The following is an 18,248-nucleotide window of genomic DNA, read 5'->3' as shown; positions in this document are numbered from 1 at the left end:
TCTGAATGGGCAGCAAGATGTCTCTGGGGAAAAAAGCTTTCAGCTTGATGACAACAGAATAACTAGGGGTTCAGTTTGTTGCAAGAGCACTGTAGGGGGGAAAAGGAGCTCTTGGGTCAACTGGATCTAGGTTCAAATTCCACTTACTTACTAGCTGTGGACCCTGGGTAAATTACTCCAAAAGCCTGTTTTTATCTGTAAAGAGGGCACAATCATCTCTCAAAGGACTGTTTGAAGTAGTTAATAGGGTGAACCTATAGCACCTGGCACATAATAACCACTAGTTAATAAGCATGTATTACCAAGGCCACTATACAGAAAATAGATTTGTCTAGTTAAGGGATGCTTCTATTCACCATCTACACCCTTATCAGTTTAAGACAATCCTGGTATCCAGACATCACTAACAACTAAACCTGCTCTACATAGGTTGGCAAGGTCCCTTCCTCACCTTTCATTTCCAAGTATAATTATAAATTAGGAAAACAGTATGTTTACTTTGACAAAAGCATGTTAAATTGCACCAGCACAATTTAACAGAATATTTATTGCAAGGTATGATGTACAGTGACATGCCATCTTTTGTCTGTATGAACTTCATTACTGGGGACAGCAACTGTTGAATGTTTGCTCTTACACCTTTATTTCTTCAAAACTCAATTCCTAGTTCAGTTTTTCCATACACTTAAGCTGCTAGACTGGGACACAGCAGGACCACATCAGCAAACAGCTGTTAAAAGCAACCATTATACATGAAGAGAGGACCAAGAGAAATTAAAACCTACAAATTTCTCTAGAATGTGGATCAAACATAACTAGCCACATTTTTCAGTACATTGTGAGATTACAAAGCAGTTTCGAGTCAAAGTTACCAATCCCTCCCTTAAAGGTTATCCTTTGGTTTTTTGAGACGAGTCATTTTAAACTACAGTTGACCCTTGAACAACATGGGGTTAGGGATGCTGACACCCTGCATAATAAAAAATTTGCATATAACTTTTGACTCCCCCAAAACTTAACCACCAGTAGCCCACTGCTGACTGGAGACTTACGAATAACAAACAGTTGATTAACTCATTTTGTATGTTATATGCTATATATTTTTTTCCTTCTTTTTTGAGATGGAGCCTCGCTCCATTGCCCAGGCTGGAGTGCAGTGGCACGATCTTGGCTCACTGCAACCTCCACCTCCCGGGTTCAAGCGATTCTCCTGTCTCAGCCTCCTGAGTAGCTGGGACTACAGGCTTGTGCCACCACGCCTGGCTAATTTTTTGTATTTTTAGTGGAGATGGGGTTTCATCGTGTTAGCCAGGATGGTCTCGATCTCCTGACCTTGTGATCCATCCGCCTCAGCCCCCCAAAGTGCTGGGATTACAGGTGTGAGCCACTGCACCCAGCCCATATGCTATATTCTTATGAAGCTAGAGAAAAGAAAATAAAATCATGGGAACTTTCCAGAACACTTGGTGAGAGGCAGAGGAGTGGTAAATGCCCGAGCTGCGCACAGCTCGGCGCTCCTTCCCGCTCCCTCACACACCAGCCTCAGCCCGCACAGGCAGTAGAAGATTGTGAAAGAAACAACTTAGCTACTCAGGAAGAATTGAAAAAGGCTTATAGGAAACTGGCCTTGAAATACCATCCTAAGAATACAAATGAGAGTTTAAGCAGTTTTCTCAAGCTTATGAAGTTCTCTCTGATGCAAAGAAAAGGGAATTATATGACAAAGGAGGAGAACAGGCAATTAAAGAGGGTGGAGCAGGTGGCGGTTTAGGCTCCCCCATGGACATCTTTGATATGTTTTTTGGAGAAGGAGGAAGGATGCACAGAGAAAGGAGAGGTAAAAATGTTGTACATCAGCTCTCAGTAACCCTAGAAGACTTATATAATGGTGCAACAAGAAAACTGGCTCTGCAAAATAATGCGATTTGTGACAAATGTGAAGGTAGAGGAGGTAAGAAAGGAGCAGTAGAGTGCTGTCCCAATTGCCGAGGTACTGGAATGCAAATAAGAATTCATCAGATAGGACCTGGAATGGTTCAGCAAATTCAGTCTGTGTGCATGGAGTGCCAGGGCCATGGGGAGTGGATCAGTCCTAAAGATAGATGTAAAAGCTGCAACAGAAGGAAGATAGTTTGAGAAGATTCTAGAAGTTCATATTGACATTCTTCTCACCAGCTCCAGTAGCAGTGTAGCCATCTCCTGTTTGGAGAGCTGCAGCAAGCACCTCCCAACACTTTAACCAAACAGAGTCAGAAGTGCTTCGTTCCTGAATAAAAGATGAAACACGAAAAAAAAAGAAAAAAGAAAATAAAATCATAAGAAAAAATATATTTACTATTTAATAAGTAGAAGTGGATCATCATAAAGGTCTTCATCCGCATCATCTTCATGTTGAGCAGGCTGAGGACGACAAGGGGCTGGTCTTGCCATCTCAGGGGTGGAAAAAAACCCGTGTGTAAGGGGACTCACACAGTTCAAACCCATGTTGTTCAAGGGTCAATTGTAATTATATATAATTACATAGTTTGTGCTGTGCTTAAGCAATGGGAAGGAGAAACAGTATAAACAAAAATATTTAGCCAAGAGCCTGGGTTTTAGTCCTCTAGTAACCGGCCACGCAACCTGGATTTTTCTGGATATTTTGTATTTTGTCTTAAATAGTATGGTATTTAAAAATTCTAGGAATTCCCATTTATTAAGCAGACTACATTCTGTAGCCACTAAAATGTATGATAAACCAAAGCAAAAATATATCAAAATATGCAAAATGTTTAATGCATCATAAACTTGAGATGTAATAAGAAAAAATTATACCTATTTTGTGCAAATGCACAACAACACTACCAGTAGTTGTAGGATTACTGGTAATTTTTTTCTAAGGTTTAATGAAAAAAGTCTAAAAATCCTCGAAATTTGGAATGCCAGACAATTCTTCATATTTGTGTATTATTTTACAAACTGCTGTAGATATTTCAGCATCAATACCATACAGGAAACAAGCTCAGGACTTCGTAGTTTTTTGGATCAGGTTCCATTCCATATAAACAAAATCTAAACTCACATCTAATTCAGGGTATAGTTTCAGTCAATCTGACCACTTCTACATCCACTTTAGTATTCTGTAACTCACTATAAGACCTCGGACAAATAACCCCAAGGCTAGAGGAAGTGAGTAGATGCTCTAAGATAATGGTGACCAAACCTGGAATCACCTGGGGAAACTTTAAGGCTTACTGAGGATGTCTGCGTTCCACCCCCATTTCAAAATAACTTGAAAGAGTCCCAGGTGATTTACATTAACACAAATTTGAGAACTACTCTTCCAACTAGTAACACTTTTATTACTAACAAGTCGTGTCTTAAAGACACTACTTAAAAATACTTTGAAGAGAAAATTTCAAATGGAGAACACCTTCAGTAAGAAACCACCAGTTTTAGAGTAGAGTGAGATGATAAATCATGAAATGCCAAAGTTTAAAAACCATACTTTTAGTTTTATTTCAGCCATGTTAATTCATCCCCAAGCTGTGAGAAGTTATGCTACTGGGTAGCTGGGTAAACCCATCAGTTCTATATACTATGTAAGGTTGACCTCTAGTGTTTCACATACCTCAAACCAATTATTTTGTGCCTTAAGGAGGAAAAAAAATAACAAACTGATCACAGAGAAGTTGTATCTGTCACATATATAATACATCATGGTCATAGTCACATTACTGCCGTTAGGAAGTATTTGCTTTTCAGGGCAATTAAAAGTAATGCCATCTTATTCACTGTCCTCTTCCCCCTTTGTTTCCTTTAAGAAGTGAAAGGATACTACAAGAAAGCAAGCATTCAAACCATCAAAAAATAAAACAAATTAAGATATTAAAAAAAATCTTGACATGAGGAAAAAATGACCCTTAGGCCTGCAGGGCACAGAACTGCTGGAACACGGCCAAGATATGAGGGTCTAATTCAGCAGTGAAGAGAAGGTTCTCCAGGGTCACCATGTACTGCTGGATTATTTGGTGATGCTGTGGACACAGAAAAGGGGGTAGTTAGGTCAGGAAAAAGCATATAAGCAATCTTGTTGAACTCAACATTTCCTTCAGCAGCCCACCCATGCTGCAGAATGATGAAAAAAGGAAGGGGAAAAAAAAGTGCTGATAGGAATAATGGACCCCTGAAAATCCCCAACATTAAAAAAATAAAAAGGGAAATGAAAAAAATGGATGCTCAATAGCTTTTTAAAAAATCCAGTTCTTACCAACTTCTATGTAAATAGAATTCATGATTCAAGGCAGTGGCAGCAGTGCCTGCTTGCTGCTAGTACTATTACAGACTAGGCTCAGCTGGCTCTCTCCCCAATCAGGGCATAATACATTATGACTTTTTAAAAAGCAGCCAAACAGGGACTGACAGGAAGATAGTCAGAAAATGAAATACTCTTTTCTATGTGTTCCTCTATAAGCCATGAATACACTCAGAGATTCTTATAGGACTAGAGACTGTTAAAGCTTTTAAAACTGGCAGTAACTATAAAATCAGAGGGAATTCCTACTTGGAGGCTCAAAGAATTGAACTTAGAGTGACTTCTACATTAATCATTCTTCTAGAATGCACAAATGAAGATTTAGGGGAGTAGTGTCTGAAGATACAATGAATTAGCTCCACTCTCCTATATACCTTTAACTTAAATCTAGGTGAGAATAGGTGCTGGCATTTTGCTTTTGCACAGAGACCCTAGGGAGCTTACCTTGATTCTGTGGACAGTTTACCAACTGAACATTGGATAACATTGGCTTTTTAGGGACTTATAAATCCAATTACTGTCCTCTTGATATTTTTGTCCTCTACATTTTATATTACAGCTAAGATCCCCAGCATAGAAAATGACAATTAGGAGACTGGACACTGTGGCTCACGCCTGTAATCTCAGCAGCACTTTGGGAGGTGGGGGCAGATTGCCTGAGGTCAGGAGTTTGAGACTAGCCTGGCCAACATGGTGAAACCCTGTCCCTACTAAAAATACAAAAATTAGCCAGGAGTAGTGACAGGTGCCTGTAATCCCAGCAATATGGGAGGCTGAGGGAGGACAATTGCTTAAACCTAGGAGGTGGAGGTTGCAATGAGCTGAGATCGTGTCACTGCACTCCAGCCTGGGCAACAGAGTGAGACACCATCTCAAAAAAAAGGTGGGGCAGGGGGTTGTTGCGGGGGTGGCAATTAGGAATCTAAGTGGTACAGAATCAGTTTAAGCCTAAATATTCTGATGAGCAATGGTAGCAGCAAACGGACATGAACTAAAGGGTCTAACAGGTACTATGTAACTTCCTAACAAATTTGACAAGGATTTTTTTTAATGAAAAATCTTTGTGGCTGAGAATAGTTTGTTTATTATCTAATCGAAGTTCCCCACATACCTGTAAGAAGATCTGCTGCAGCCTCTCTATACAGTTCTTATACCATGGTGTTAATACACTGGTCCCATCAGTTTCGCATCGTACTAAGTGCTCGGTCAAGATCATGATAAACCGCTGGAAAGGGAGAAGGAAGTTAAGGTAGTACTAGAGATAGAATCTTATACTTCGGAAAAAAATTAATGACAGGCCGGGCGCGGTGGCTCACGCCTGTAATCCCAGCACTTTGGGAGGCAGAGGCGGGCGGATCACGAGGTCAGGAGATCGAGACCATCCTGGCTAACACAGTGAAACCCCGTCTCTACTAAAAATACAAAAAATTAGCCGGGCAAGATGGTGGGTGCCTGTAGTCCCAGCTACTTGGGAGGCTGAGGCAGGAGAATGGCGTGAACCCCGGGGGGCGGAGCCTGCAGTGAGCCGAGATCGCGCCACTGCACTCCAGCCTAGGCGACAGCGAGACTCTGTCTCAAAGAAAAAGAAAAAAAATTAATGACAAAGAAACCCCAAAGTATTGCTTGTTCCACCCTGTCTTTGTGGTGTGTGTGCCCAGCTTCCATTATTCATGAAGTCAACCTAGAAAGGCAGACTGGTAATAACATGAGTTGGTACATCCTTCCTGGCAATACATAAAGACCTTTAATGTCTTAAATTACTTATCCTAGTAATATTACTTCCTGGAATCTATCCTAACGAAGTAATCAGAAATGTTAACAGGAATCTATGCATTAAAATGTTCATGGAAGGAAAATGATCAGCAAGGAGGAATAATTAAACGAGACATATATAAAAAAAGCAACCCACAATTTTTTTTTCAAGCATGGAGAAATGCTCATGCAAGAATACTAAGTAAACAGCAGAGAAACTCAGAGACATACATGGTTGCCTCTGAGTAGTGAACTTTTATTTCCTTCCTAAATTTTTGTATTTTTAATCTCTTCTATAAATGAATGTGTATTCCTTTTACAATGAAAAATAACATTTTTAAAAACTAAAGAAATGTATTGTTTCCTTTTATGTATAAATGTCCCAAGCCAAGATACCTGAAATATGACAAGGAAAAGATTCTTTTGTTCACTCTGAGCAGATTCCACTTTTTCCTGAAGTCGTTCTATTTGTTCCTCAAGAACCCCGTCTTTCCTGTCACTGCTTCTGTCGTCATCATCACTTCGCTACAGAAGGCAAAGGAACAAAAGGAAAATACCATTTAGATTCCAGTGTGTTAAATCTCCTCCAGGGGAAGCATTTTACTGTGTCTGGCCAAATGTTAAGACTTATATTCTATAGTGAAAGTACCCCCAACCCTGCCACCCACACACATATACCTCAGAGTCCTGTTGTGGTTCAGAGACACTGTCTTCTCACTCAGAAATTCCATGGGTTCTTATCTAGGCCAGGGAAATTTAGTGGCACTTGTCTTGGTAACAACGTGGGGACTTGGCTACAATTTATCACTATTTGACCATTTGAGCAGTAACAACAGGGAGACAGCTTGCTAATCACTCATCTGCTAATGGGCCATATAGAAAAACTGGGCAAGTCCTATGGGCCAAGGCTGCTCATTCTTGTTATAATTTAGAAATGGCTGCAGCCGACATAAAATAATTCAAAGTGGGCTGTTTAAGATTTTGCTGGCAATGATGGGCTCAATATACTCCTGAAAGCTGTAATAATTCCTCCCCCCGCCCAGCTCACTCTGAAGAGTTTATAGAATTTTTTCTTTTTAAAGGAAAAGAAAAACAAGGCATGGTTTATTTCCATTTTACAGAGAAAGGAATAGCCTGAGAGGTTAGATGACTTTCCCAGCATCACCCAGTCAGAAAGTGGCAGAGCCAGAACGTGGCTCTAGGTGTTACATACCAAGGTACTTTCAGCAAGAAGGTGGCATCACTGAACCTAGAAAGCCTGGTAATTCTTCGAGGTAATACTTAACTGCTAAGGCCCCATCTACTGATCTCCTCTCTGCTTTAAGCAAAATTATCAGAACCCTGCTCTCGGATTTCATAGAATCTTGCTTTTCTCTCTATAAACATAGCCCATTTATGAGGTCTGCTCTATGTTCTAGACATGTGGGTACACGACTGTCCTTTCCTAACACCACTCAAAGGTAAGGCTCTAGAGCACTACTACCTAATAGACCTTTCTTCAGTGGGGCCAATGTTATATAAATATGTGCAGCCTGTTATGACCGCAACCACACGTTACTACTGAGCACCTGAAATATGGTGGTGTGACCAAAGAACTCAATGTTAAATTGTATTTAACTAAACTAAAATAGTCACATGCAGCTAGTGGCTACTGTGTTGGACAGCACATTTCTAGAAACAGTGTGGCATGAGAGAAGTCTCTGGAATCTGACAGACCTGTGTCAGAACCTAGCTCTGGTCATTTACCAGCTATGCAACCTACTAGCTATGTTACTTAACTTCTCTATGTCTCACTTTATAACATCTGCAAAATGAGATGACACCATTTACCTTACAGTATTTCAGGTCTGTGAGTGTTTATATCCACATATGTATACAGGTATGTCTACATGGAGACTGGTACTCAAACTTGCGAAAGGTTCCTATAGGGCACTAAACTCAACTTTTTTTTTTTCACTTTCTATTATGGTAAATATGCATAACACTGGAAAATACTTTCATAATGAATAGTAGTATCATGTTAAGTCACTCACTGCTTCCCTCCAAAATGGCTAAAATACTAAATTAATACTATGAGAAGTATTCTGTTAACTTGGGAATGACTGTCCCATTCCTCCTCACAGTATGGGGAAAGTGTTAAGTATCTATAGTCTTTTCCCTCTTCCTCCAGAGACTCCTATAGAAATACAAGTGTCCTCTTCCCTTCTGCTACTTCCCTTGTGCAAACATGAGGCCGACCCAGAGATGGTGAACTACGGGAAGTGAAGTTTGTGGCTTCCTGAACTGGTTCATCATGCAGTGTAACAGCACACAACACACTACCTGCTCCTTCCTCCTCTTCTGCTTCTGCATTAATTTGGGCTCAGAAAAATTTCTGCTCTGCATTAATTTGGGCTCAGAAAAAAAATGAAATATCATCAAGATAATGAACTCTGAATCCTCTCCAGAGTTTCTGGTATATTTTTCTTTAACTACTTACAAGTTTACACAAAACTTACCCGTTTGTGTTGCCTAGCAAGTTTCTCTTTAGCTTCTTCCAGCTCTTTCTGGATCTTCAGGACATGTTTGTTCATCTTACGAATTGTAGAGTGCAAAATTTCCCAAACAAACAATCTTAAAGAAATATGGCATTTGGTTATTGTATGTCAAGCTATGGTTACAGAAAATAAAACCTTTCAACTTTTATAATTTCATTCTTAACAACTGATACAGCCTTCTGTCCTTTGGGCTGAATTAGTCATATTTCTCCAGCAATACTTATGAATTGGTCTTTTATTGTAAATTGTGCAAGTATCTATCTTCACACCCATTAGATTCAGGTGAGTCCCCTGAGGGCAGTACTGTGTGGTCATTTTTCTTATTTCCATCCCTTACCAGAGGTACATACTCACTGAATTGAAATGGCAAACTATGATGGACATTAACATTAAAAATAGAAATACATTTTTCCTCTCCTAAATGTAAACACTATGTGTAGAAATTTTCTCAAAATGGTGACCTAACCTGAGACTTATTTCACATGCTTCATACTATTTAACTAGCACACACTCAGCCAATTATTCTCTCGGAATGTTTAAGAAACTCATTAGTTGATAATAGTTATCAATTGATGGGCTCTAAGAATGAGATAATTATATGTCAGCTTTCTTACTAGCAAATACATACTAAGATCACTTTGTGGGTGCTTTAAAATGTTTGTTGCGTAAATGTTGTTTTCTTTTTTTCTTTTAAAAAGTAACTTCTCAGCTACTTTTGTGTCTATAAACTAGGTCTCCTAACCCAGCACAGAATAGTACAGTTGGCCCTTGAACAATACAGGTTTGAACTGTGCAGGTCCATTTACACATGGGTTTTCTTCCACCTGAGACAGTAAGACCAACCCCTCCTCTTCCTCAGCCTACTCAATGTGAAGATAATGAAGATGAAGACCCTTATGATGATCCACTCTCACTTCATGAATGTTTCCTCTCTTATGATTTATTGTAAGAATACAGGATATAACACATACAACACAAATATGTGTTAATCGACTACGTTATCACTAAGGCTTCTGGTCAACAGTAGGCTACTAGTTAAATTTTCCATGCAGTTAAAAGTTCCATGCAGATTTTTAACTGTGTGGGGGTAGGGTGGGTGGGGCGAAGTCGGTGTCTCTAACCCCTGATGTTGTTCAAGGGTCAACTGTACTTCCTTCTACAAATTTTGACCCAAATAATAGTTTAAGTAGAAGATATTAAAACAATCTGTTCACAAAACTCCAAGTCTAGAATGTTAGGAAACAGGACAAAAGAACAGAGCACTTTAACTCTGGAGGGGGTGGACTATAGTCAGGGAAAAGTTTGCAGAGTTACAAATATTTGAGCTAGGTGTTAAACAGATGGAGCTGTTGAGCGCTATACAGATTCCAGAATGCCTGGGTTTGAATGCTGGCTCTGCGCTTAGTTGTGTGACTTTGGGCAAGATAAAGCACTCTGTGACACTTCCCTATTCTGTAAAATGTGGACAATAATGGAACCTCCTCTATGGTGATGTGGTAAGGATAAAACGAATTGAAAATGTAAATCACTCAGGACAACGGTTAAAACATACTCGGGTGGTTAGTTTTCTGAGAGTTTACAAATCTGAAAAGGTTTTTCTGTTGTCTTTATTTGTGAAGGCCAACCTGGCCAGTATGACAACCTTAGATCACACCCTATCACCCTAACAATTCAGTATATATTTCTGATCAGTGTCCTCTGGCAGTAACAGATACAGTGGAAAAGTTAAAGGTTGTGATGGACTTTTATGTTTTTACAAGTAATTTGCTTTAGTTTCCTGCTTTGTGTCAACTCTTGCTGTCCTGGTCCTATCAACTGTAAAGTCCGTGAACTTCACAAATAAGAACGAAACAGCAAAAACTTTCTTTCCGTTAGGGGGAATGAGTGCAGAATGAATCTTCTGCATTAAACCTAAGATTATGACTGTGGTGAGAACCCCTTTCCCCCATCCCTCAGGCGTCTTGGTAATCACCAAGCTTTCCCGGATCCCTCCATGATTTATTCTACTTTGATTTCTCCTATTTCCTGGTGTGCATTCTAGGTGCCATCCCCACTGAAGCTGGAACCCTTCCCGAGTTCCATCTGGACTAGCTGAGACTCTGCACATAGCTGGCTCTTGCTAGTTTTCTCTCCCAACTGTCTGGATCCTTCATCAGGATTTCTACTTCACTGGCTTAGTCTTGATTCAACTTAAGAGTGTCCCCGTTAAGAGACGCTGCAACCTGACAGGCTGTGTATGTTTCCACTGTCTAGGAATTTTTGCCACGTCCAATCCTACCAGATTGGACCGTTAGTATATTAATATCAACCTGGTTTGGACCAGAATTTGAAGCTTATGTATAAGAGACCACACATATATCAATTCTTAGGGAACACAAGTTTCATAAAATAATTTATATTACCTGGTAAAGTCACGAGATAGTTCTGAAGAGAAGATCCAATTTGCTACTGCAGCACAATCAACTATTTGTGTACGAATCATCTTATCCACTAGTACAGCAATCATCTACAATGAGAGAAGAATTATTCAAGTAAATCACACACACACACACACACACATATATGTATGTGCCACCACACTGCTGCTATAAAATTAAAATAGGAGGGCTATAAAATTTAGTTTTGGTGGCTATGGAATTGATTGATCAATCTGACCATTAGGTCTTTTTTTTTTGGAGACAGAGTTGCTCTGTCACCCAGGCGGGAGTGGAGTGGCACGATCTCAGCTCACTGTAACCTCCACCTCCTAGGTTCAAGCAATTCTCCTGCCTCAACCTCCTGAGCAGCTGAGATTACAGGTGTGCACCACCATGCCCGGCTAATTTTTGTAATTTTAGTATAGACGGGGTTTCACCGTGTTGCCTAGGCTGGTCTCGAACTCCTGGCTTCAGGAGTTCAGGTAAGAGCCACCACGCCTGGCCTGATCATTAGGTCTTAAGATTTATTCTCCCCTTTGCTTTGCCCTAGCACTACAAGAAACAGGTTGACTAAACAAAAACCCTGAATGGTTAACAGTTAAAATTTGAAAAAACTGGCCAGGTGCGGTGGCTCACACCTGTAATTCAGCACACTTTGGGAGGCCGAGGTGGGCAGATCACCTGAGGTCAGGAGTTCAAGACCAGCCTGGCCAACATGGTGAAACCCCATCTCTACTAAAAATACAAAAATCAGCCAGGTGTGGTGGTGGACGCCTGTAATCCCAGCTACTCAGGAGGCTGAGGCAGGGGAATCACTTGAACCCAGGAGTCGGAGGTTGCAGTGAGCCAAGACTGCGCCACTGCACTCCAGCCTGGGTGACAGAGTAAGACTCTGTTTCCAAAAAAAAAATTTAAATTTCAGATAACTTACCTATCCAAAAAAATACATAATTTCGAAGAACCCCAGAAGTTAAATGTAAAACAATGTTTTATCATTACAAACTCAACTGTTTTATGAAATTTATTTAAATGTTTCTTTATCATACACAATATATATCAAGGTTTGAGAAATCTGGAGCTTGTATTTAGAAACTGGATAGACTAGATAAACTTTTTGCTGAACATTTAAATATGTTGAGATATTATAGTTCAAAACCAAATCATAATAATGATTGCTCTTTCAAGAATGAATCAAACATCATTACTCCCATAGCACTGAAAGAATTAGATCTAAAAACCATTATCTAGGCAGAGTCAAATTTCATGTTTTACAAACAAAACAATGGCAATTAATGGCCTTATTTTTATACCCATACAATCAGAGCTTCAACATGTCTAATTAAATAATTTTTACCTGTGGATGGTTCCTCCAGACCTCGAACATAACTCTTAGCACATGTAACTTTCCTTCATCACTTTCAGCTAAGGTTTTGAAGACTTCATGAAACCTTTTGATAATGGTGGGAAAAAAATACCATATGTACTTATTCATTAAACATTTTAGTGTTTTCAAAGCCTTTTCAACGTTACTCAATTTATAATGCAATATATAAATGCAAAATAACTAAGTATTAACCATTAAGGATGCAAAAAGTGTGATTACAGATTCATAGTTTTTAAGGAAGCTGTCACAAAATCTCAAGACATTTACAATATACTACCGTTAGCCCAGGGCTACAGTTTACAAGAATAGGTAAGGACTAAGGAACTGTCTTCAAACATGGTGAAATATTCAAACTGCATCTTCTGTGGGAAACCTGCAAGTAATATAAAGCCTTGGAGACAGAGATGGGGTGAGATGTCCAGTTTCTCTGCTTGGCTGAAGGAAAATCTATGTGCTCTTTCTTCCTTTGGACGCTGTCTGACAAGTTAAAAATATCTGTCTTTAGATGCCAACCTTTGGGTGACTCCCAACGATGTAGCTGATTCTAATTTCTTCTTACATTGCTTTAGAAAGATACTTAGCGTGGGAACTTCCAACTGCGTATGACTGTCCTAAAAATCTAGGTTTTTCACTAGTTTCTTTAAATGTCTAAATGAAAAAAGCACTTACCATGTACATATGCCAACTGTACAGACTGACGGAAGCCTTAGGATATGGATTTTAGCTACCACAAACCCAAACCCACTGTATCCAATTATACATTATTAAGATCTTCATATTCAACAATCTTAGGTAAAAATTACCATAACACTGGTGTTCACCAAGCAAAGTTCCAAACCCTCAAGAAAGGCTCTGTATTCATACATACTTTGCAAGAGCACTGAAGGAGTGGCTGAATGATTTGGCTGCCAAGTGTAGCAGAGTCTGTACAAAGACTTCTATTTTCAATGGGTTAAAACTGAATCCTTCATCTGAAAAACATTTTATAGTAAAACAGAAAAATATAAGTACAGCAATTCCTTGGTGCCTTACCTCAAATGCTAAATAGATGGTTGCTCACATCTATACACAGATATTTGTGTAATGTTTTTTTAGTTCTAATAAACAATAAAAGACTGTCACCGATTTCAAACACTGAAAATATGAAACCACTTGTAATTTTAACTCTTAGTTTTATTTGACTGTCTTAATTCTATCATCCATTCCTTGAAAAAAAAAAAAAACCCACACAGGTTTCCTTATTCATAGTCTCTATTATATTAATACCAAAAAAAACAAAAACAAAAACAAAAAACAAAACCCAGCAAACCCTTAACACTTATGTCTTAAGATGTCTGACAACATCTAAATTTAATGCCATCATTTTGGCTTACGCTTTCTGAACTTATTTTCTCTAATATCATAATACAAGTTTCCTAGAGATATCCAAACAAAATCCCAGTAATAAATACCCAAAGGCCACTAATATCTTATTTTGATTCAGTAGTTTTTCTATGTGCATATCCATTTATTGATTCAGGCAACTGTATAAATTATTTTGTCTATTTTCCCACTCTTGCCCAGAAAAACTCCTAGGATTCTGGTTGGAATTACATGGTATATAACTGAGTAAATGTTAAGCATTATTATTCTAATAGCTTAACTTGGAGAAAACATCCAACTTTATAACACACCAAGTCTTTCTATTCAGGAACTTCTCTACGGTGAAAGCAGGGGTTAAAAATCCTTGAATGGTAACATATTTCACTTTGTATTTACGATGAAGTTTATATTCTTAACTAAGCTATATCACAGAAATGTTAAGATCTCTTTTTATATAAGGGGAAAATACCTGGGGTGCTAAGAACAACAGTCTGAACAGGTCAAACAGATATAGATATATGGCTTTAAGAGCATGATGTTGCCAGAGTTATGTTTATGCTTTAAGTTGGCCTATACATAGTTCCACTTAAGAAATACTGAATTCCACTTACCGTCATCATCATCCTGGTTAGGATTTGGTACATCTTTCAGAATGCTGAAGATTTCATCATTGGTTGCCTTACTTTTAAAGGCAACAGCTAAACAGAGGGCAACAGAATGTCCAGGAAGAGAATCTAAACACAGAATTGGGGGTAAAGGGAATGACAGATCAGGTTTCAAGACTATTCTAATGAACAGTTAAATAACTGAGAAAAAAAATTTTTTTAATTCTTCCTTTCAAAATAGGATGCTCTTTATCTCAAGGTCAATATTTAATCTGTATAAAAATACCATATGTGAAAGCTTTTTCTAATAGGTTAATGGTTTTTCACCTAAACAGGGACAATTCTCATTTCAACAATTCATTAAGGACACTTAGCTAAGTAAAATTTAGAGTACAAGGTGCTGATCATCCTCAAGATGAATGGTAAGGAGGAAAGTGGACACAGTTAACCTGTCTTTTAATGCCCTCAACTCTCCTGGGCTCAAAATCCCAAAACCAACGTACTTCTCTTTCATTTTGCCAACACCCACTTCCTCTTTCTTTCCTCGGGACCGTGGAAATGAAGTCTGAGTCTCAACAAGGTAATGGCTGCCAACTTTAGAGAGGTTTTTGTTTTTGTACTTTTCTTTTTTGCTGAGTCCACAAGCTTGAATCTACGTAAGTCAGATGCTCATGTGATGGGACTCCTTGTATTTACTATTGGTTGGTATCAGTTGAGGCCTTATTATAAAAATTTGTGCTAATATACACCGTAAGGCATCACCAGAGCAACAAGAAATCTGCTTTTAATGTAAGGTAGACAAAGAGGTAACAAAAAAGGCAATCCTGTCATAGAGTATGAGTTACTGGAATGAATAAAGTAAATTACAACAGTCATGTGAGGACAGTCATATTACACCTGCTGTGAGCTTTTTCTCTAAAAGAAAGAAGGCGAAGAAAAACAGAATCCCCTGTCACCAGTCTACATTCTAGCTGGGGAACCAAGATATTCACATTAGACACAGCCAGGAAGCAATACAAAACTGGCTTGCTAAAGGTTAAAAAATATTTACAGCTATTGAGCTTGGGCTAGAATCTAGAAGGAGAAAAGGAAGTGGAGCTAGAAAGGGCTTTCCAGACTGGGGTAATGGCAAAGCCAAGAACAAGGACTATGGAAAAAATAAAAAAGTACATGAACCTGGCAGAAGTTGAGGTCCATGTGGGGAGAAGTGAAAAATAACAAAGTAGGAACAATGGTTATGAAGGCCTTGAATGCTAGGCTGAGTTATTCCTATGGGGATAAAAGAAAGCTTAATCTTCAACAAAAGTCTGAGCTTTCTGATAGCAAAGACTATACCTTATCATTCTCTGAATGAGTACAAGACAAAACTCAAAACCCGGCACTTCTAAGTGCTGCATGAACCTTTGATCTGCCAAAAAGCACAGTGGCTAACAGCATGGCCACTCAGTGCACCTACGCCTGAATTTGGGCTCCACCACTCAAAAGCAATCTCATTCTAGCTTGACCTCTTGGAAGTCATTTCCTCATTGTAGTTTTGATAATCATATCTATTTTTCAGAGTTGACGTAATGAAATAGGAAATGTACCAGGACCAACACAGTTTATTTCAAGGAAAACAGGTACAGTCAGAGACAGAGGTGGAGAAACAGGCACACAGTATGAAAAGCAAGAAACAGCAGAAAGTTGTGAGATACGAAGAACCTCTACACAACACAATATGGAAGGATCATGGAGGGGCTGTGTTAAGTGTAATCTGCAAAGAACAAGTTGGAAAAACTCCACACCTAACTCTACCAGTGATCAACAATGTATAATACTTTACCTTCATTAAGTGTAAATACTATGCAAAGGGCAAAATGGCACATCAAATTACACTCCCTCATTTATGGTGCAATTTCAGAGATTATGTGACCAAAAGGTAAGAAAATCATAATTAAGAATTTACTTTTAAAGGCATACTGCCACAGAATATGTGCATCTATGTTCTCAATACCATACCTGCACAAGATAATGAATTCAAGTAATCTCCATCACCATGACAAATACACATTTTCAGTTTAGTAAGTTCTAACTATAAATTCATCTTGCTATACTTAACACATTCAAAAGAGAAAAAATGATAAGCCAGTAGTAATTAATTTTATCACAACCAAATCCTCAAAACGATGACAGGGCAAATAAAACAGTGGCTAATGATACACCACCTTTCAAATACAGGAAATATAAACCCCAAGAAAAGAAAAAGTTCAGTTTCTCCACTTTAAACAACTAACTTCAGATATACTTGAACTGGTACCTTTTAAAGACAGAGGGATTTGTTTCATTACTTACTGCTACTTTCATCTCCATACTTGTAAATGCAGGTTGGGTTTGCAGGACATAGAGCTGAGAAGGTAGGAGGAACAATATCTAATATACGCTGATGGTAAGACAACCTACAATACAAATAACAGCCTCAGAAAATATCTTTTATCAGTCCCATTCTTTGGTAACACCCAACTTACCTGGAAAGTCACGATCTCCAACAACTTGAACTCAGCTGACAACCAAGAAGTGAAAGGGAAAAAAAATCCTTTGAGTTTTTGTCTAAGCCAGCACAACAAATCTCAGGCATACTGCAGAACTTACTGGCTTGCACTGAGGTGTGAGTGAGTGAGCTCATGAGCTTGGTAGCCAAGTATGTGGGGTGATGATGGGGCATGGTGGAGATTACAGTCTGCATGCTTTGGAAACTGGCTATATTGTATCAAATAAATAAATATTGAGGATAATGGGAACCAAGTTTCTTACTGCCTGAGAAGGTATTTACAAATCATGGTAGAGAAGAAGTGTAGAAATAAGCTATTGAGTTGGAATTGGAGGCATATATACACACAGGTGGACATTATAAAAATATTTATGAATGGATGGATGTGTGTCCACCAAGAGGCTTAGAACCAGTGACACCCCAATGGCAATGAGCGTATCAAGTGCCCAGATCTTGGCTCCTAAATACCATATTCCATTACTCCTTTACTAGAAACTAGGGCTCCATGAATAAATAGATGATTCCAGCGATAGGGGAAGAAAACGCAAGATGATCCTAAACATGTTGTTCTAGAAAATAAGGAAACGCTCAATGAATGGCGGGGGACATTAAAAAAAATATATAGAGCTTACCGGGACTCCTCATGTACATATCAGGGACAATTTGGGCATCACAATAAATGATCCTCATAGTTTATAACCCATCAAATGAAATATAATTAGTCCCTACTGATATATAAATAAAGGAATAAATAAATGGAGGAGAAAGGACAGCTCTTACAGAAGGCCCACTAATAAATGTAGAAAAAATAATGGAATGAGAAAATCATCACTTGGCAACCATCTTAGTGGTAGCTGCTAAAAGCAGGATGGAGATCTGATAAAGAACAGAGTAAGAGTAAAATTTCAGAATATCTCCCACAAAATACTAATCAATTCTACTAAAGGGAAAAACGGTGAGGTTAAGGTAGAGAAAGCTGGCAGATATTGACATGACCAGGTGGATCAAGATTAACATCACCAGTGGTGGGAATCATGTGCCTCTAGAAGTGACACATCAAGAGGATTAACAATTTAAGACCTCAGTCTGCTCATGAGAAATATCAGAGCAATCCAAGTAAGGTCTAGACTCTTTCAAACTGGTAAAACCACAAAGACAGAAAAAGAATAAGTGTTCAAGACTGAAGGAATCCGAAGAGAATGACAACTCAACACTATACATGTACCTGGATAAGATTCCAGACCAGGCCGGGCACGGTGGCTCATGCTTATAATCCCAGCACTTTGGGAGCCCAACGCGGGCGGATCACGAGGTCAGGAGATCGAGACCATCCCGGCTAACATGGTGAAACCTCGTCTCTACTAAAACTA

The 18,248-nt window shown here is 38.8% G+C and overlaps 1 protein-coding gene and 1 pseudogene across 4 annotated transcripts in view; one reads left to right on the top strand and one right to left on the bottom strand.

The window, feature by feature from the left end:
- Positions 1 to 1,372: 1,372 nt before the first annotated feature.
- LOC131384437 (dnaJ homolog subfamily A member 1-like) lies at positions 1,373 to 2,282 on the top strand (annotated as a pseudogene).
- Positions 2,283 to 3,473: 1,191 nt separating this feature from the next.
- The window catches only part of NCBP1 (nuclear cap binding protein subunit 1), a 38,975-nt gene continuing 24,200 nt past the window's right edge, over positions 3,474 to 18,248 (bottom strand). For all 4 annotated transcript variants that reach the window (XM_032164633.2, XM_032164635.2, XM_058445585.1 and 1 more), the window contains 9 exons: positions 16,683 to 16,786; positions 14,358 to 14,480; positions 13,253 to 13,355; positions 12,355 to 12,448; positions 10,986 to 11,089; positions 8,545 to 8,659; positions 6,443 to 6,571; positions 5,406 to 5,519; positions 3,474 to 4,016 (listed from right to left, as the gene is read on the bottom strand). In XM_032164633.2, the coding sequence (XP_032020524.1) occupies positions 3,903 to 4,016; positions 5,406 to 5,519; positions 6,443 to 6,571; positions 8,545 to 8,659; positions 10,986 to 11,089; positions 12,355 to 12,448; positions 13,253 to 13,355; positions 14,358 to 14,480; positions 16,683 to 16,786 (1,000 nt within the window). In that variant the 3' untranslated portion in view covers positions 3,474 to 3,902. The remainder of the gene's footprint in view (positions 4,017 to 5,405; positions 5,520 to 6,442; positions 6,572 to 8,544; positions 8,660 to 10,985; positions 11,090 to 12,354; positions 12,449 to 13,252; positions 13,356 to 14,357; positions 14,481 to 16,682; positions 16,787 to 18,248) is intronic.

This window comes from Hylobates moloch, unplaced genomic scaffold (assembly GCF_009828535.3).
Source record: "Hylobates moloch isolate HMO894 unplaced genomic scaffold, HMol_V3 SCAFFOLD_10, whole genome shotgun sequence".
NCBI lineage: Eukaryota > Metazoa > Chordata > Mammalia > Primates > Hylobatidae > Hylobates > Hylobates moloch.
This window is presented reverse-complemented; position numbering and strand designations above follow the sequence as displayed.